This window comes from Podarcis gaigeae (genome assembly GCF_964106915.1).
Source record: "Podarcis gaigeae genome assembly, chromosome: 8".
NCBI lineage: Eukaryota > Metazoa > Chordata > Lepidosauria > Squamata > Lacertidae > Podarcis > Podarcis gaigeae.
In genome coordinates, this window is record NC_139684.1 from 83,419,351 (window position 1) to 83,439,607 (window position 20,257).

At 45.8% G+C, this 20,257-nt stretch overlaps 1 protein-coding gene across 2 annotated transcripts; it reads left to right on the forward strand.

The window, feature by feature from the left end:
• Positions 1 to 9,020: 9,020 nt before the first annotated feature.
• Positions 9,021 to 12,246, forward strand: SNRPD2 (small nuclear ribonucleoprotein D2 polypeptide). 2 transcript variants are annotated; one of them, XR_014567812.1, is made up of 4 exons: positions 9,021 to 9,176; positions 10,535 to 10,714; positions 11,787 to 12,035; positions 12,072 to 12,246. XR_014567812.1 is itself a non-coding variant. In XM_083754460.1 (3 exons), coding segments are annotated over exons 1-3 (357 nt in total). In that variant the 5' UTR covers positions 9,021 to 9,174; the 3' UTR covers positions 11,962 to 12,246. The 2 variants fall into 2 exon arrangements, 1 of the variants encoding a protein (XP_083610586.1); XM_083754460.1 differs by having other exon boundaries at positions 11,787 to 12,246.
• Positions 12,247 to 20,257: the final 8,011 nt, after the last annotated feature.

Consider the following 20,257-nt stretch of genomic DNA (forward strand, 5'->3'; position numbering starts at 1 on the left):
CTGTATACCCCACAAGCCTCTTCTTCCCTGAAAGAAACATTATTATTTTTAATTCCTGCCTGCTAATATTTGAACCCAGTCAGCCTCCTGTTGTGCTGCGTGCTGCGTTGGTTTTCCACCCGTGGTCCGTGAAAAACTCTGGAGAAATGTTGACGTTTCACCCCACGTGTTTCCTTCTGACCCTTCACTGGTGAAAGCGAAGGCATCTATCAACATTTACCAACCTGAACTGATTTCTTCGAATGCCTCTCGCTAACCTGAACTATGAGAAAATCTTTGAGGGCTAAGACAAGTCAGCAAGCTTCCCGTGTAGGTCCGAGCTCGGCTTTGCTGCCGACATTTGGCATCAAGACTGGCACTCTGAACGCCAAGTGAGACAGAATTGCCCCAGCGGGTGCCAGACGCTTTTGATGCCCATAAATTCTGCACATTTTCGCTTTGCCTTGACTCCACTTCTACCCTCCCAATGCCTTTGATCAACGTACTGAATTATAAGACAGACTTTTGAACAGGCACAAATGAACAGCGGTAGCTGCCTGCTTCTTTGCAGAGCATGAAATAAGGCACGCCTGATCCTTCACCCAGCGAAGTTCTAACTTAGCTGGGCTGCTGTGATTCAGCCATTAAGCCTCTCCTGCGATTACGACCTTTGAGCTGTGTGATCCTCCAGGGCACATTGGTTTAGGAGCCAACAGCAAGACTTCTGTTGTGCTAAATATGTTTAAGGCTGAAGAGCCCATGGGTCTCGGACATCTTTGTGTGGCAGGTTTGGGGGTTGCTTTTTTTATTGATAATTCATAAGCAGCATCAACGTGCATGGCATTTACTGAGGGGGTGGGGTGGGTGGGTGTGGAACCACCAGACCCCTATCCCCCAAGGAGCTTCGGCTATAAATTTCATCAGTGCAGTAAGCTAATAGCAGAGGGTGGGAATGGAAGATATAGGAGAAAACACAGTTTGAATGTGCTGAGTGTCAAGCCTTCTCATCTGCAGCTGTAGCGCATGGTCTGGAAGAAAGAAGAATTCCAGGGCAAGGCAGGTATGTCGTCGTTCCTTCCACCCGAGCACCTCTGCAGGAAGTGCAGGGAGCCAACAGGTAGAATATACAACTTGCAGTGGTTCACACAGCACACTGGAATCATCACAGGGCAAAGTGCCCCATGTTTCTGGACTTGGGAGATTACCAGTGTAATAATGCCTTTATGAATCGGGCCCAAAGGCCCATCTAGTCTATCGTCATGTCTCCAGCAGAAACGGGAAAGAAAGCTCACACGCCAGTGTACGAGGGCAATATGCACCCTCTGTGGATTTGTTCCTATAGCATCTTGGAATCAGTGGCACACTGCTTTTAAACATGGACATGTAATTTATAATTATCAATGGCTGATGGACATTCATAGACTTGCCTTCTTTGCAAATGTAACTTTAAAACCCCCCAAAAAACTAGCGAATTCACTGTCTGGCCATCACCACAGCTCGCATCAACGAATTGCTAAAGTTAATTATGTGAAGCATTTCATTTGTGCGTAACCTGCCAATCGGCTTAATTGGGAGAGGCTAAAAATCTGCCGTTTTGACAGAGATGGAGGGTAATTGCTTGATGCTTGTTTGCTGTCTCTGAGCAGCACATCCAGTCCTTAGAGTCTGAGGTACTGGAGAAAATGCAGTAAGGTTGCATTTGACGGAAAATCCTACTATAAATGTGCTCAGTAGGATTTGCACAAAAGCGTGCATCATAATGTGCAAATTCCCTTCTGGATTAAATTGCTTTGGGAATCGGGCTCCAGTATCCCCAGATTTCTGCTGGACTTAATTCTAAGTAATTAATTGTGCTTTTAATTGCCGCTTGATAATTGATACCCCAGCCCTGAACACATTTACACAAGGGATTGAAACAGTCAAGTCCCATTGATTTAAGGGTTGTGGTTTTAGGCTCTGTGGGTTTGGAAGTGAATTTAGAGACAATCAATTTCTATAGTGTATTTATTCCAAAGTTTTTGCGGTGATTGTAATAGTACTATTATTAATTAGTTCCTACAGTGTGTTTGTGTGTTTAATTATCCTTTATTCATGTGTGTTTGTGTGTTTTACAACTCTTCATTCAGAGAAAACACAAACTCTTAATGTGCGGCAAGAACTTTAGCTTGGAAACATCACTACCCGAGGGAGCTAAGAGCAATTTATATCATTCAAGTATTTTGATTTTTACTTTCATGTGCATGTCTGTTTAAGATTTGGCTGAGAAGCAACAGATGATATGCTCAAAAGAGAATACAATTAATGTTTTAGGACATAATAAATCATCTTCTTCATGGCTATTTTTAATGGAAAAGCTCGAATGTGCAGGCTGAGGCTAATTTTTAGGGTGCTTTGCTTGCTTATCTACATTATTTCCAAACTGTGCTCTAGTTTGAATTGGGATGGGAGGGAGAGAGAGGATGAAATCCATCCAGCATGTCTTATGTCCATAAAGCCGATAAACATGCAATATGCACAGCAACTGTGTGATCAGTAGACCTGTAATTTTGTTGAAATTAATTGTGTTAATTAAGCTCTGTGGAAATGCACCTTAGAACGTCCGATATCGCGAACCACAAGTGAGTTTTGCCTGGGTGTATCAACCCCACAATAAAGATACATATTGATCCATTTGTTTCCCAAACCCGACGGCCGTGTTTGAATTGTGGACTTTTGTGTCGTTTCATTTTGGTCAGTACAAGGAGCAAGGAATCGAGATGCAGGGATCATTAGGAAAGGAACGCAAAATCAAACTGCCAATGCGAATGAATGAATGAATTTTATTATTACAGTCACAGACCAGTTCCAGCTCACTTACAATATCAGGAAAATCATAAAACACAACAGGAATACATTGAATTGCAATTGGGTATAACAGAGACAATTCAGATATAGCAGCAGTTAAAAATATATATTAAATCTTAGGGAACAAGCTGTACTACCAAAATGATTCAGGTTTTAAATGACAATTTTAGGTTGTATTTTAATGATCAAGATTTAATAAACTGCCAATGTAATCGCGCCATTATACAAATCTGTGCTGCAACCACATTTGGAATACTGTGTATTTTAAAAAATATTATTATTCTTAAAAGTGGACAGAGAAAAGTTTTTCTCTTTCATAACTAGAGCTCATGGGCATTCAATGAAGTTGATTGCTGGAAGATTTGGGACCGAAAATGAAGCCCTTCACACAGCCCATGGAACTCCCTGCCACATGAGGCAGGGATGGGTGGCTTTAAAGAGAGGATTAGACAAATTCATGGAGCATAGGGCTACTGATGGCGACTAACCACGACGGTTATATTTTGCCTTCACATTTGGAGGCAGTGATGTTTCTGAATGTCAGTTGCTGGAAACCACGGCAGAGAGGAGAGGGCTCTCATTCTTGGATCCTGTTTGTGAGTTTTCCGTGGGCATCGGGGTGGCCACTTTGAAAACAGGATGCTTGGCCAGATGGGCCACTGACCTGATTCAGCAGGGTCTTCTTACGTTCTTCAGACTGACCGGCCTCACGAAACTCCGCGGTTCATTTATACACAAATGGATCTATTTGAATAACAGATGACCTGTTTATTGAGCCTTCCGTAGTTCTAGTTACAGGTAGGTAGCCGTGTTGGTCTGCCATAGTCGAAACAAAATTTAAAAAATTCCTTCCAGTAGCACCTTAGAAGAAGAAGAAGAAGAGTTTGGATTTGATATCCCGCCTTTCACTCCCCTTCAGGAGTCTCAAAGCGGCTAACAACCTCCTTTCCCTTCCTCCCCCACAACAAACACTCTGTAGAGCAGTGTTTCCCAACCTTTTTTGGGCAAAGGCACACTTGTTTCATGAAAAAAATCTCGAGGCACACCACCATTAGAAAATGTTTAAAAAATTAACTCTGTGCCTATATTGACTATATGCCGCTTGGGGTGGCAGCCTGTTGGCTCCCCGTGCTTCCGGCGAGTGTCTGCAACCCTGCGCGCCCGGCAGGAGCTCCTGCCAGGCGCGCAAGGCTTGGGGCGGCAGCTTGTTGCCCGAAGCACAGGGAGCCCTACGGAGGGCTCCCCGTGCTTCGGGCGAGTGTCTGCAACCCTGCGCGCCCGGCAGGAGCTCCTGCCAGGCGGCAAGGCTTGGGGCGGCAGCCTGTTGCCCGAAGCACAGGGAGCCCTACGGAGGGCTCCCCGTGCTTCGGGCGAGTGTCTGCAAGCCTTGCGCGCCCGGCAGGAGCTCCTGCCAGGCGCGCAAGGCTTGGGGCGGCAGCCTGTTGCCCGAAGCACAGGGAGCCCTACGGAGGGCTCCCCGTGCTTCGGGCGAGTGTCTGCAAGCCTTGCGCGCCCGGCAGGAGCTCCTGCCAGGCGCGCAAGGCTTGGGGCGGCAGCCTGTTGCCCGAAGCACAGGGAGCCCTACGGAGGGCTGCCCGTGCTTCGGGCGAGTGTCTGCAAGCCTTGCGCGCCGGGCAGGAGCTCCTGCCAGGCGGGCAAGGCTTGGGGCGGCAGCCTGTTGCCCGAAGCACAGGGAGCCCTACGGAGGGCTCCCTGTGCTTCGGGCGAGTGTCTGCAACCCTGCGCGCCTGGCAGGAGCTCCCGCTGGGCGCGCGAGGCTTGGGGCGGCAGCCTGTTGCCCGAAGCACGCGGAGCCCTCCGGAGGGTGCCCCGTGCTTAGAGCGAGTGTCTGCAAGCCTTGCGCACCCGGCAGGAGCTCCCGTCGGGCGCGCGAGGCTTGGGGCGGCAGCCTGTTGCTCTAAGCACATGGAGCCCGCCTCCCTCCCACGGCACACCAGGCAAAGTCTCGCGGCACACTAGTGTGCCGCGGAACACCGGTTGGGAAACACTGCTGTAGAGACTAATAACAAACTTAGTTGGTCTCTAAGGTGCTACTGGAAGGAATTTGTTTGTTGAGCATTCATCCTTGCACAAGGTTTATGGAGAGGTTAGATTATATCTGGTCTTTAATAGGTTTATGGTGCTGACTTTTAAAGCCCTAAACGGCCTCGGTCCAGTATACCTGAAGGAGCGTCTCCACCCCCATCATTCTGCCCAGACACTGAGGTCCAGCTCCGAGGGCCTTCTGGTGGTTCCCTCGCTGCGAGTGGCAAGGCTGCAGGGAACCAGGCAGAGGGCCTTCTCGGTAGTGGCGCCCGCCCTGTGGAACGCCCTTCCAGCAGATGTCAAAGCGATAAACAACTACCTGACATTCAGAAGACATCTTAAGGCAGCCCTGTTCAGGGAAGTTTTTAACGTGTGATATTTTACTGTATTTTTGGTTTCTATGGAAGCCGCCCAGAGTGGCTGGGGAGGCCCAGCCAGATGGGCGGGGTATAAATTATTATTATTATTATTATTATTATTATTATTATTAATGTTGTTGTTGTTGTGCCCTTCCCACCTGATTGGGTTTCCCCAGCCACTCTGGGCGCCTTCCAACAGATACAAAAAACATAATAACACATCAAACTTTAAAAACTTCCTTCAGGTGTCTTCTAAAAGTCAGACAGTTGGAGATGTTTAAACCATTATCTTTTATATGTTTCTTTTAGCTTTCTGGACTTTTATCTGTGTCGCTTTAATTTGTTTAAGCTGTCCTCGAGTCCCAGTCTGGGAAGAAGGCAGAAAATAAAATAACAACAGGAACAATTTATTGAGCATTCATTCTGATCTGTTTGCGGGGCAATGAGCACTCATCCCACTTTGCTTGTGGGATGTTTATACATCTTCCCATTAATCAATTGTTCACCTCACATTTTCCAGGGGAGCATCCCCATCACACTCTCTTAACCACAAGTTTGTGTGGGGTTTTTAAAAGTGGATTTGTTACACTGGAGCAACAAAGCGCTTTAGCCCACTTTGATTGCACAAACCTACGTTCGTGTGCCTGAATCCCCTCCTCAGAAATAATGACCATTTAGAGGAGCTTTATATATCCTGCTAGCTGAAACATAAAGGCAGCATGAAACAGAAATAAAAAATATTTACAACCTCAAAGTATAAAATGCAGTCACCTTCACATAAACCCTGAGAAGTCGTTGCTTTTTAATGCGTTTCTATATATGTAGAAAGGAGAAAAACAACATGTGCACAACAAAATAAAATAAAGAACACAAATTGAATCCCAACTCTTTCAGCTGCTGATATGTAAGATTGTTATGGCCGCTGTAGCAGTGTATAAAATAAAGCTCTACCATACAGCACTGAACTATAGTGGCTTCTTGCTGCCTTGTACTAGGAGTATATATAGTTTTGAATAACTTGGGTTTTATAAACAAGGGCCATATGAATAATAAATTGATACAAACAAATAGTCTTCTCATGTCATTTGTATATCACAAAAATTACTAGGAGTATATTACGAATGATTTCCCCTCCAAATGCAGTGATTGACCAAAATTTACTATACCAAACTTGGATGATTAAATGGTCTAAGACAGAGGTTCTCAAGCTTTTTTCCTCTAGGCCATACTTTCAGAATAAAAATTTGCTTCTGCCACACTGAATTTTTGATTGATAAGAAATACATTGGAAAACAAAAAGGAGCAACTAGCAGTGCTTGGTTTTTAACCTAGAACACACCTAATTTATAATATGATCATGGGACACCCAGAAAGTATAAAATAATGCAGGGATGTCAGAACATGAATCATTACCAAAATATAATTATAAACGAGCCTCTTACATATGTACCTTAAGTACATATGAGAGGTGTGAGATTGCTTTTGCCAGGTAATCTCATTTATATTAAGTCTGTTTTGAGACAGACAAACTCTCATCTCATCCACACAAATAAGCCTTTTTTCTTTTCTAAGAACCGTTTCAAGTTAAGAACAGACCTCCAAACGAATTAAGTTCTTAACCTGAGGTACCACTGTAATTGCAGTATTTGGTTTTGAACTGATGTTTATTGTGTGTTTATATATATTTTTAATCAAATAAAATATTTTTTTAAAAAGAGAACCGCTGCTATGAGGTCACCCATAGTCCTTAGATGCCATTATTGATATACCATATTTTTTGCTCTATAAGACTCACTTTTTCCCTCCTAAAAAGTAAGGGGAAATGTGTGTGCGTCTTATGGAGCGAATGCAGGCTGCGCAGCTATCACAGAAGCCAGAACAGCAAGAGGGATTGCTGCTTTCACTGCGCAGCGATCCCTCTTGCTGTTCTGGCTTCTGAGATTCAGAATATTTTTTTTTCTTGTTTTCCTTCTCCAAAAACTAGGTGCGTCTTGTGGTCTGGTGCATCTTACAGAGCGAAAAAATACGGTAATTTTACATATTTTAGATGAATGCCCATTTCTTTATCCAGCTAGACCATAGTCCCAGCTTAGATTCCCACCAAAGCAGGGAGTGCCCCCCCACCCTCCATTCCTGTTGCGGCACCACGCCAGAGGGACACAAGCAAAACAGGCGCCTGCCCTTCAAGGGAGCTGTCTGAACACGCAGACATGCGAGATGGGGACGCAGCTGATGGTAACCAGAAGCGCTTGTGGATTAAACACAAATTCTGTCTCTCTCTCTCTCTCTCTTTCCGCCTGCTTGCCTGCCTGGCTGGCTGGCACCTGTTGACTTTTATGGTCCTCAACTCATCCACAAAGCACCAGCCGCTTCCATGCCCTTCGGACGCAATGACGCACCATTCATAAAAAGGGAGGCCAAGGCAGTTACAAAACAAGTCTAAGCAGATTTCACTGGGGAAGAGCTACAGCTCAATGGTTTGCATGCAGGAGGTTGCAGGTTCGATCCCAGCATATCCACGTAGGGTTGCGGGATTCATAATGAATTAAAAAAATGTTGAAATATACATTTATTAAGAAACCAGGGTCCTTTCTTCTTGGAATAATAGGTTTGTAATTGCCGCAAAAATATGTTAGATTGTTTTTGCATGCCACAACTGCAGCTAGAATTTTGTTAGCTAAGAATTGGAAAACACAAGAAGTCCCAACAGTGGAAGAATGGCAGATGAAGATGATGGACTTTTCGGAGCTAGCTGACTTGACTGGAAGAATCCGCGACCAGAAAGAGGAGGAGCACCAGGAAGAATAGAAGAATTTCAAAGACTATTTAGTTAAATATGCTAAGATAGCTTAATTGGAAAAACTTGCAAATTCCAGATAGGCTTAGGAATTAATTATGTAGTTTGAGAGAATAATATGTTTAGAGTCAAAATGAAAACAAAGTAAGAGGTTAAGTGATTAAGTTAATTTTATGAGAAAATAGGTTTTGGAAAACTGTTACAATGATATACACTGAAATTCAGCCAGGGGGATTTGAGGAAGTCACTTAACAATGTTACTAAGATTGGATCAAGTACAGCTTAGATGTATGTTTGTTTATCTGTTTAAAAATTTTGGAAAACCAATAAAATTTTTTGGAAAAAAACCCATAGGTTTGGGGGACACTCCCTGTTGAAACTTTGAAAAGCTGCTGCCAGTTCATGTAGAGAACAGAAGATGGGAGGACATTATTATTATTATTATTCTGCTTATTTAACTTATATGCAGAAAATGTAAAAGATAATACTGGTTGTCATCTGTCTTGAATTTCCCGGACATAGCCGGAATGCTGCAGGTGTATGGTAACCCATGTGGGAAGACTAGATTTTGGCAACTTTCCTTAAAAGTGGCTCAATAACTTCTTTTTTTGAGAGAGAGAGATTTTGGGAAGAACTAAAGCAAGCTCAACAACTTTGCTCCAAAACGCTCAACAACTTTTGTGTCTGGATTTTCACTTTTTGAAATATGGCAAGCATCCTTTCCCTTCATTTTTGCTGCAGTTTGACTGATTTAGGAACGCCCTTCCTCCATTATAAATGGATTATTATTATTATTATTATTATTATTATGATGATGATGCATTCCCCCTCCCCAAAAAAGTACAATGTCTGCAGGCCAGATGTTGCTCGAAAAGAAAGTCCAACAGGGGTTCCTCCCCCGGGAAATGCACTGGAACCCAAGCGAGTAAACAGCCCGCAGGCAGGGCAAAGCCGTTTCGCGGGGTGTTATGCCTCTTCTCGCGCGCCGTAGCCCCAAAGCCATAGAGACGGTAGGCCTGGAAGGGCCGGCCGGGCAGGCTTGGAAATGCCCCGGAAGCGGAAGCCGGGGACGGCGCTCACATTTGCAAACCCGCGACGGAGCAGTTCGCCGCGCGAGTCGACGGCTAGGAAGACGAGAAGGGCCCAGCCATGTGAGGACGGGCCGGGGAGGGGGGTGGAAGAGAAGGAGCCCGGGTTTTTTTTTGGGGGGGAGGTACCCTTTCTTGTGGGTCAGGATTTTTTTGGGGGGGTCCTAATCACTATACCGTAAATATTCGAATAGGCGCCCCTGTTTAAGAGCATTATAATCACTGCCGTATTTATTTATGTCCCACCTTCTTCCCTTACAGGGACTCAAGAAGGCTTACAAAAAAGAGAGACAAAATTTTAAAAAATCCTTCCAGTAGGACCTTAGAGACCAACTAATTTTGTTATTGGTATGAGCTTTCGTGTGCATGCACACTTCTTCAGATATTTTAGTTGGTCTCTAAGGTGCTACTGGAAGGAATTTTTAAATTTTATTTCGACTAGGGCAGACCAACATGGCTACCTACCTGTAAAAAAAAAAAGAGGGAGGGAGCAGCTAAAAACATAGTGGGGGTAGTGGTGGAAACCAGTCATTAACAAAGCATTCATGGAATTAAATGGCTCCCGCTGCCTTTTTGAAAAGGCTACCCCCAGCTCTCCCCCCCTCCCACTCCCTGACACCATCCTCTTCTCTGCTGCCCCGGGAGTCACGGCCTTCATGCGCTGCCTCTGGGCTTCCCTTACAAGCAGCTGGTTGGCCGCCTTAAGAACAAAATGCTGGGACTCGCTGCCTCCCCTTCCCCGCTTTGGTCTGATCCAGCTACTGGCCTCTTCCTCACACCCAGGGTCCCCAGATTCTTCCCTCTTGGCTTATTTGGATGCTTCCCAGTGGCTAGTTGAATAATTTTGCCGATTCGGATGGGAGGGTCCCCCGTTAGCAGGTTTCCAACCACCTTGCCTTCAATTTGGTAAAGGGTGCTATGTAGCAAAGTAATTGGGTGCACATTTTAAACCTTAGAGTTTGTGACTCTTAACTTGTTTCAAAACTGTTTTTTAATATTGTGTTTTGATCGCTGTAATCTGCCCTGGGCCCTTAGGGTGAAGGGTGGGTAAACAACAACAACACAACAACTGTTAGGATAATTTTATTCCCTGTTAGTTTCGAGCAGCGGAGATTTTGCTTCCACACTAATCCCATTGCTCCCCTGCACAGGAGACTTTCAGTGGGTTGTGTCTACTGCCTTAAAATATTTGAGTGGAGGAATAATGATTCTTGGTAGTTAGGATCTTTCTCTTTTTTTCCTTCTACCACCCCTTCACCACAGTGCTTCTTCCATGCTTGCGATGAAAGGATGAGTCGTATAACCACTAGAACATATTTTATATTGCCAAGTCACATTTAGTCGGTGCTGGTTGTTGTACACAGATGCCTGCATAGTTATCCTTGGACTTGACAAGTGCTGTCTCCTTTCTTCCTCCTCAGGAGCCTCTTAAACAAGCCCAAGAGTGAGATGACCCCAGAGGAGCTGCAGAAGAGGGAGGAGGAAGAGTTCAACACGGGGCCCCTCTCTGTTCTCACCCAGTCTGTCAAAAACAATACTCAGGTGCTAATCAACTGTCGAAACAACAAGAAACTGCTTGGCCGGGTCAAAGCCTTTGACAGGTAGGATCCTCTGTCGTTTGCTCGGAAGTAAATAAAGCCAGGTCAAGTTCAGACTTTCAAAATAAGTGGCAGATTTCCAGTTTACGTTTTCCTCTTGGTAGTTCCATCTCCTTCAGAAGTTCAGGGAGAGGGGTATTGGCCCAGGAGAGGGGATTCTCTGGCAGCCCCCGAGTTGAGGAATGCTCTCCCCACAACAATGTGTCTGGTTTCTTTTTTTTTTAATAAATATTTATTAAATTTTTTAACAAAATACAACAGAAAAGAAAAAAACACAAAACAGAAAAATACATAAAACACAAAAAGTAGATAAAAATAGAAAAAAGAAAGAAAAAATCCATTATTCTTTTTCTAACTTTAAAGCTCATATCCTTATTTTCTTGACCTCCTCGCACCTCCCCTTTTTGTATTCCCATTAACATAATCAAATCAGCAAATCCTTACCCTCTTTTCATTTATCATCTTTAACTTTGTACCTTAACATATCACAACTCCAGTATTTTCACCCATAAGTTCTTTTTTGCATACTCTTTCTAACTTTGTCACTAATACCACTTATTTTCAATCCAACATCATTTTAACATTCGTAAATTTTACACTGTTTCTGTAAATAGTCTTTAAATTTCTTCCAGTCCTCTTCCACCAGCTCTTCTCCCTGGTCTCGGATTCTGCCAGTCATTTCCGCCAATTCCATATAGTCCATTACTTTCATCTGCCATTCTTCCAGGGTGGGTAGATCTTGTATCTTGCAATACTGTGTCTGGTTTCTTCATTACCGAGCTTTCAGCAAATGCTGAATATGCATCTCTTTACCCTGGTCTTTGTCAACTGAGATGTGTGTTGATAGTGCCCATCCTATTCCTGCGGCGGTAATCCGTTTATAAATTTAACAACAGTATAATTTGTGCACTCGGAATTGAACAGTTCCCTTTTGAGTTTCTTCTGGACTCTTCTAGTCTAGAGAATGGGGTTGTTCTTTGGTCACAGAGAGAGGCGTGTTTTGTTCCCTCGCCATTTGTTGGTAGCAGGAAAGAAAGAGCCTTGCATCCAGGTAACAGCTTCCTCTCCCCACCAGGCACTGCAACATGGTGTTGGAAAACGTTAAGGAGATGTGGACAGAGGTGCCCAAGAGTGGGAAAGGCAAGAAGAAATCGAAACCTGTCAACAAGGACCGCTATATCTCCAAGATGTTCCTGCGTGGAGATTCAGTCATTGTGGTGCTGAGGAACCCCCTAATCGCCGGCAAATAATAGGCTGTCAGCAGGCTGTAGGTGCTTGAGAGCCTAGTCCAGTAAAGTGGTCTAATCAAGAAACCAGCAAGAGGGTGCGCTGGTGGCTTTAGCCAATAGCATCTTCTTAGCATTTACAAGTATTTTTGAGCAATGAGCACCCAGTGCCGCGATGAAGGAAAGTGCAAGGCTTCTTGCTATTCATAGAGGTGATGACAAAATTTCCAATCCCCAGACACCTGGTTATGTTCATATATGTTGCCTGATGACCTTTTCTTTTGTAATAAACATTTTGTTAAAATCCTCTTTCTGCTTTTTTGTTTGGCACAGGCTCTTCTGCCTGGTGAAGTTTTTGATGGCAATGAAGGGAATGGGAATCTTGTGGCTGGTGGGAGCTGAGCTGTGGGTTACCGTATTTTTCGCTCTATAGGACGCACTTTTCCCCCTCCAAAAATGAAGGGGAAATGTGTGTGCGTCCTATGGAGCGAATGCAGGCTTTCACTGAAGCCTGGAGAGCGAGAGGGGTCGGTGCACACCGACTCTCTCGCTCTCCAGGCTTCAGGAAGCTATCCGCAAGTCTTCGGAGCGCGGCGGGAGTGCTCGCCGGGCTCCGAAGGCTTGCGGATAGCAGCCCGAAGCCCGGGGAGAGCAGCGCTGTGCACCCCGGGCTTCAGGCAGCTATCCGCAAACCTTCGGAGCGCTGCCCCAGCCCGCAAGCTCCGGGAACGGTGGCAAGGCTGCACGCATAAATTTTTTTTCTTTATTCCCCCCCCCCCAAAACCCTAGGTGCGCCCTATAGTCCGGTGCGCCCTATAGAGCGAAAAATACGGTACATGCTTGGAGCCTGAAGTCCTCTGTGCTGAGAGCATTAGATATGAAAAGAAGCCACACCCCAAACTGAAAGCTTTTGACTTCTGCCACTGATATAGGTCTATCCATATCCCCTCACCTTATCAGCATTCCCTACAGCTGACCAGCAAGCGCAGCAAAACATCTTCATTTGGTATGAGAACAGAAGTTGTGTTCTGGGCCCTGGTGGCTTCACTCACTTGGACAGAGCTGTCTGCAAGTCCTAGAGTTTGGAACAAGCCTGCTGTTGAGGCATGTAGGTTTTAGCTAAAAGGTAGAGAAAAGTTCTTCACTTCTGTTTTCCCCATTCCTTAAAAATATCTCCAGACTCTTAAAAACTTAACATGTATTGGTCAGAAAGAAACCTAGAGACGGAATAATACAATATGCCTGTTCAGTCGTGCCATGGTACTCAGAGGTTTGGGCTCCTGAACGCCGCAAACCCAGGCGTGAGTGTTCCGGTTTGCGAATGTTCTTTAGAACCCAAACGTCCGATGGGGCTTCCACAGATTCTAATTGGCTGCAGAAGCTTCCTGCAGCCAATCGGAAGCCACCCTTTGGTTTCCGAACGTTTTGGAAGTCGAACGGACTTCCGGAACGGATTCCGTTTGACTTCCAAGGTACAACTGTACTTGAAACAAAAATTGCACCAATTTGCAGTCTTGGAAATTTTCAAATTCATATCCCAAAACGTTGCATAAATGTATTGATCAGCAGCAGCAGATGGAGGGATTATTGGGTTGTCTTTGTTCTTATTTTTATGGTGTATTTTGTGTTTTTAATATTGTAATTTTATGTTGTGAACTGCCCTGAGATCTACAGTTATAGGGCGGCGTACAAATTTAATTAGCAACAGAAACTGCAGGGGAGGGATGCTTCTGCATCAATTTGCCAGCATCGTTATTTCATCGTATATTCTTTAAAAATTTGATAGCATCCTTGATGAGTGTTGTAAAAACCACACAAGTGACCATTGCAATTTATTATTACCACAATTTATTCATATACTGCTGTTTGGGCTTCCGAAGCTTTGAACATAGTATTAAAACGAAATACACAACGGAGCGCAAGAAAGTGCCATAAATCAGTCGTCAAGCCAAACAATGTAAGAGCAGAACCGCAATGAAGAAAAGCGTTCCTAAGATAGAAGATTAAAAGCTGTGCTCCCCACCTGCACACCCCACACACCTGGGGGCTGGAAACTTGAACAGACAATGAAATGTTCTTTAAAAAAAAATACAAAATTGAGTTAGAAAAATGTTCCCCCAAGTTCAATTTAGTAGCACAGGAAGCTGCCTAATACAGAACATTAGTTGATCTCCCTCAGTGCTGTCTTCACTGACTGGCAACAGCTCTCCAGGGTTTTAGACAGGATACAGTCTCCTACTTGGGAGATGCCAGGGACAGAGCAAAGGACTTGCTGCATTCAGATCAGATGCTCCACCACTGAGCTGCAGTCATTTCCCTTTGCCTCTTAAGTAGAACACTGTAACTCTTCATAAAACATGACACTTTGGGGCTGTTCTTTCTGTAACCCCCTGCTTACTGAGGCTAATGGGATTTGCAGTCTGAACCATCTGGGAGGCCACCAGGTTGAGGAAAGCTAGGATTGTTCCTAAACCCCAAAGCTGTCTCCCCGTAGTATTTCAGCCTGCTTCTTGTGCTGATGGCTGTGCCTGGTATCTATTCCTCTCTATTGTGTGTGCATCTCTTCCTCTCCCTATGTCAGCATGAGCTCATTCCTTCGGCCCAGCTGGCTTCCTCTCAGCCCGCAGGTGAAACCCTAACCCTCTCCAGCCTCTGAAAGTGACTTTGTCTTGCTTTGATACAGGGCAAGCCTTTTACCGCCTAGTGCGTCCTACGAGCTGTGTCTTAAGCATTGCTTAAAAACAAATTTACTTAAAGTATCGGTTACCCCCTAGGGGAGAGCAATCAGTCGACGGGGCACAGCAACACAAGCCTGCTGCTACACTGGGGAATTTTATACAGGGACAGATGGACGAATCGTCAGAAGGTGCCTGGAAGGGGGGACGACGACTAGGCTACTTGGGGTGCCCTGTGCTTTTTTCAGCATGGTAGATACGGAGGAAGGGATTGAGAAAAGATTTCAGGCTCATAGGCACTGCATTGAACAAGGAGCGCAGAGGCCCATCAGATTAAGAAAGACTTGGGATATTGCTCAGGTCTTAAAAACTAACCACTTCTCCCCAAAGATGAAACACAAAATGTGCACCTCAGAATTTTGAAGCTCAGTGGGAACTGTTAACAAGCTGGAAATGGTAATTAATTACGTGTCTGAATCTGGTGAATTTTGGCATTCACAGGTGAGCGCTGATGGTTCCAGGTTTTTTCTTACATGTCTGAATAATGGGTGTGCTTTTGTGCTTTCTGGATGTAACAGTCCAGTAAATGCTAACTGCTGAATTTTGAAACTTCCCAAAACTCATCCATTAAGTCAGCCCCTCTGCTCCGTTCTAACGCCCCAACTCGGATTCTGCGCCCGAAGCTGTGAAGGGCGGGTGGTGGTGGTTTGTGACGAGAGGATGCTGAGCTCAAAGGATGCTGAGTGTGATTTGAGCTGCTTATCACTCAAGAGCCTTCCGCACAGGGGGAAAAGGTGGTACTTGTGCAGGAGGAAATGGTAGCTGGAGTCTGGGAGCCAAAACTGGCTCCTCCGCATTCAGGACATTTCTATCAAGAGACTCGAGGTGGGATAAATAGAGTCACCAACTTGTTTCCTATCCAGCCGCTGATGAAACTCTGGCTGTGCCTACTTACTTTCAGCAGTGCCCCTCAGGTGTTCAGAGTGGTCTTCTTTGGCAATCACTCATAGCCGAGTAAAATTGTCTTCCAAAAACACGGTTTTAACAATGAGTCTGTAAGTGACTGTGGAGGCCAATTCTGGATCCACACGTCCTTCCACAGTGGGGACATTGGTTTCCAGGCGGGAGTTGATCACGGTGAGGGTTTGCCAAACGTGCCTTCCTCTTAGCCCGTTTCTCCCTTTCACCCTGAATTCAAACGTCTTCAAAGTCCATGACACCTTTGTTAAAGGCTGTTCTCCAACTGGAGCGCTCGCAGGCCAGTGTTTCCCAGTTGTCGGTGTTTATACTACATTTTTTTAGATTTGCCTTGAGAGAGTCTTTAAACCTCTTTTGTTGACCATCAGCATTACGCTTTCCATTTTTAAGTTCTGAATAGAGTACAGTGGTGCCCCGCAAGATGAACGCCCCGCTAGACGAAAGGGTTTTCCGTTTTGGAGGCGCTTCGCAAAACGAATTTCCCTATGGGCTTGCTTCGCAAGACACAATGTCTTGCGAGTTCCTGCGGGTTTTTTCCCCTCCCCCCCTTTCCTAAGCCGCTAAGCCGCTTATCAGCTGATCCGCTAAAAGCTGCTAAACCGCTAATAGCGCTAATCCGCTAAGCTGTCAATGGGCTTGCTTCGCAAGACGAAAAAACCGCTATACGAAGAGCCTCACGGAACGGATTAATTTCGTCTTGCGAGGCACCACTGTACGTAGTTGCTTTGGAAGACGATCATCAGGCACCCACACAACATGACCAGTCCAAAGAAGTTGATGTTGAAAGAATAATTGCTTCGACACTGGTCATCTTTGCTTCTTCCAGTACACTGGCATTAGTTTACCTGTCTCCCTAAGTGTAAAATTTTCCGGAGACACCGTTGATGGAATCTTTCAAGGAGTTGGAGATGGCGTTTACAAGTGGCCCATGTTTCACATGCATACAGGATGCATCTTGGAACAAGTGCACTCTGGACTTGCAAGCAGGTTGTGGGTAGGGGTGGCCAAAAGGGAGACCACCCAGAATGCAGTTCCAGGAAATATATCCGATATGCAGATGGTGTAAGTTACTTCTGCACATCTATGGAAATCGGTGATTAGCAGACATCCTGCAAAAGATCCTGGGCCTGAGGCAATGGATATCTTTCTCAACAGCATGTTGACTCCTCTGCTTTGCCAGGTGTGAATTGGACCATAAGTGAATAAACCTTTTGGAAGTGTTTCAGAGTCCCCTGGTAAAGCAGGAGGCTCTGGCCAATATCTCTCTTCTCTCCCCCCAACATCCCACCCCCTCCCCCAGCCATCCAGGCAAGGAGATCCAGCTCAATATTGCAGCTCGGGTTTAGCGCAGGACGGGCTCCAATTTCGACAAGTCAGAGGTTTCTGCAGAGGCGACAACTGACGTTCAGGAAACAGGGAGACAGCGGAGTCCTGATGATTAATTCAGGAAGAAAGGGAGAGGAGGCTGATAAGGGGAAGCTTGAGAACTGCCAGGTCCTGGCTGAACCCATCAGTACCTCTCACCAGCTTAGAATCATAGAATCATAGAGTTGGAAGAGACCACAAGGGCCATCGAGTCCAACCCCCTGCCAAGCAGGAAACACCATCAGAGCACTCCTGACATATGGTTGTCAAGCCTCTGCTTAAAGACCTCCAAAGAAGGAGACTCCACCACACTCCTTGGCAGCCAATTCCACTGTCGAACAGCTCTTACTGTCAGGAAGTTCTTCCTAATGTTTAGGTGGAATCTTCTTTCTTGTAGTTTGGATCCATTGCTCCGTGTCCGCTTCTCTGGAGCAGCAGAAAACAACCTTTTCCCCTCCTCTATGTGACATCCTTTTATATATTTGAACATGGCTATCATATCACCCCTTAACCTCCTCTTCTCCAGGCTAAACATGCCCAGCTCCCTTAGCCGTTCCTCATAAGGCATCGTTTCCAGGCCTTTGACCATTTTGGTTGCCCTCCTCTGGACACGTTCCAGTTTGTCAGTGTCCTTCTTGAACTGTGGTGCCCAGAACTGGACACAGTACTCCAGGTGAGGTCTGACCAGAGCAGAATACAGTGGCACTATTACTTCCCTTGATCTAGATGCTATACTCCTATTGATGCAGCCCAGAATTGCATTGGCTTTTTTAGCTGCCGCGTCACACTGTTGGCTCATGTCAAGTTTGTGGTCAACCAAGACTCCTAGATCCTTTGAAGCCCAAAGCACTGGAGAAGACCATAAGAAGAGGGTGAGGCCAGTGGTCCATTTCGTCCTGTTCTCAGGTGGCCAGGCAGATACTTCTGGGGACCCTGAGCACAAGACGAGCCTCTCAGCTTGTAGTCCCCGGAGACTAGTATTGAGAAGCCTCACTGCCTCTGACAATGCAGGTGCACCACAGCCATTGCGGCTGTTGTTTAGTCGTTTAGTCGTGTCCGACTCTTTGTGACCCCCTGGACCAGAGCACGCCAGGCACTCCTGTCTTCCACTGCCTCCCGCAGTTTGGTCAAACTCATGTTTGTAGCTTCGAGAACACTGTCCAGCCATCTCCTCCTCTGCCGTCCCCTTCTCCTTGTGCCCTCCATCTTTCCCAACATCAGGGTCTTTTCCAGGGAGTCTTCTCTTCTCATGAGGTGGCCAAAGTATTGGAGCCTCAGCTTCAGGATCTGTCCTTCCAGTGAGCACTCAGGGCTGATTTCCTTAGTAGCCATCAATAGACCTCCATGAATTTATTGAATCCTCTTTTAAAGCTATCCAAGTTGGCAGTCGCCGCTGCCTCTTGCAGGAGCGAATTCCATAATTTAACTCTGCGCAGCATGAGGGAGAACTTCCTTTTATCCGTCCCGAATCTTCCAACCTTCAGTTTGGATGTCCCTGAGTTCTGGAATTATGAGAGAGAGAGGAAAACCTCTGCCTGCTTTCACCATGCCATGCGTAGTTTTTATACACTTAAGCAGAGGTTGTATACCTGAAGGAGCATCTCCACCCCCATCATTCAGCCCAGACACTGAGGTCCAGCGCCGAGGGCCTTCTGGCAGTTTCCTCACTGCGAAAAGTGAGGTAACAGGGAACCAGGCAGAGGGCCTTCTCGGTGGTGGCGCCTGCCCTGTGTCACGCCCTCCCAGCAGATGTCAAGGCAATAAACAACTATTTTACTTTTAAAAGACGATGATGCATTGCTTTAATATTCAGTTGGAAGCTGCCCAGAGGGGCCTGGGAAACCCAGCCAGATGGGCAGGGTATAAATATATTATTATTATTATTATTATTATTATTATTATTATTATTATTAATACCCTGCCCATCTGGCTGGGTTTCCCCAGCCACTCTAGCCAGCTTCCAACAAAATATTAAAATACAGTAATGCATCAAACATTCAAAGCTTCCCTAAACAGGGCTGCCTTCAGACGTCTTCTCAAAGTCTGGTAGTTGTTGTTCTCTTTGACATCTGATGGGAGGGCCTTCCACAGGGCGGGAGCCACTACCAAGAAGGCCCTCTGCCTGGTTCCCTATAATCTCACTTCTCGCAGCGAGGGAACCGCCGGAAGGCCCTTGGAGCTGGATCTCAGTGTCTGGGCTGAACGATGGGGGCGGAGACGCTCCTTCAGGTATACTGGGCCGAGGCCATTGAGGACTTTAAAGGTCTGCACCAACACTTTGAATTGTGATCGGAAACATACTGGAATACCAGGTCTTTCAGGACTGGTATTATTTAGTCTCTTGTAGTTTCTAGGTCACCTTCAAAGGTAGCCCCATGTAGAGCGCATTGCAGTCGTCCAAACAGGAGATAACTAGAGCATGCGCCACTCTGGCGAGACTGAATTTGGGACTGGAAAAATCAGAAAGCAAGAGAACCTGAAATTGACAGGTTTGCACACCTCTATTCAGGATAGCATTTCAACAGCATACACAGGGAAATGTTTTGATTCCTCACTCCAGCTGAGTCTTGCTTTCTCTCTTCAGGACTTAAAAGTGGCGATGGGCAGCACAGGAAGGAGCTTGGGGACTTAAATGTGTGCGAAGTCTTGGAGCACCCTCTTGTGGAGAACGTAGATACCAAATCTCATGCAGCAACCGGTTTATAAAACTAATGAAAGGCGGGAAGGGAGCAGGTGTCATTCCCCACCTCCCCATAATCCTAGCCGCCCCCCAGCACACAAATCAGGGGACTTGTCCAGTTAAAACAATGTCAGATGGAAGACCTTCCCGCAGCACACAATTCATATGCTATGTACCAATAGCAAAACGGGTATATTCTGATGTAGCTGAAATAGCCCAAGCTGTCCTCAAGGGGGAGAGGAACTTTGGAGAAACTTCCCAGCTTTGCATAAGTCTTTTTGGGGAGGGAAACCCTACGGTGGGGGAGGTTTAGATACCCCAAAACACCCCATTGGCGACTAAGCATGCCCAGGGGACAGGGGATGCAACTGATTGTTGGGTAAGGGACAAAATGGAATTAAATGGAATGGAGTGTCCAGGAAAGGGCATGACTGGCCTGGCTGGAACCCTGAACTAGAGCGCTCTTAGGGATGGGAGGGGAATTGGAGTCACTTCACATTTAAAAGCAAGCTTGTACTTTCTGAAATGTGGACAGAAACCCAGCCGTCCTTTCTCTGAATTTTGCAATGCAAAAAGTCACGCAGCACAAAAATGCCCTTATCATAGTGTGCATATTAAGGCA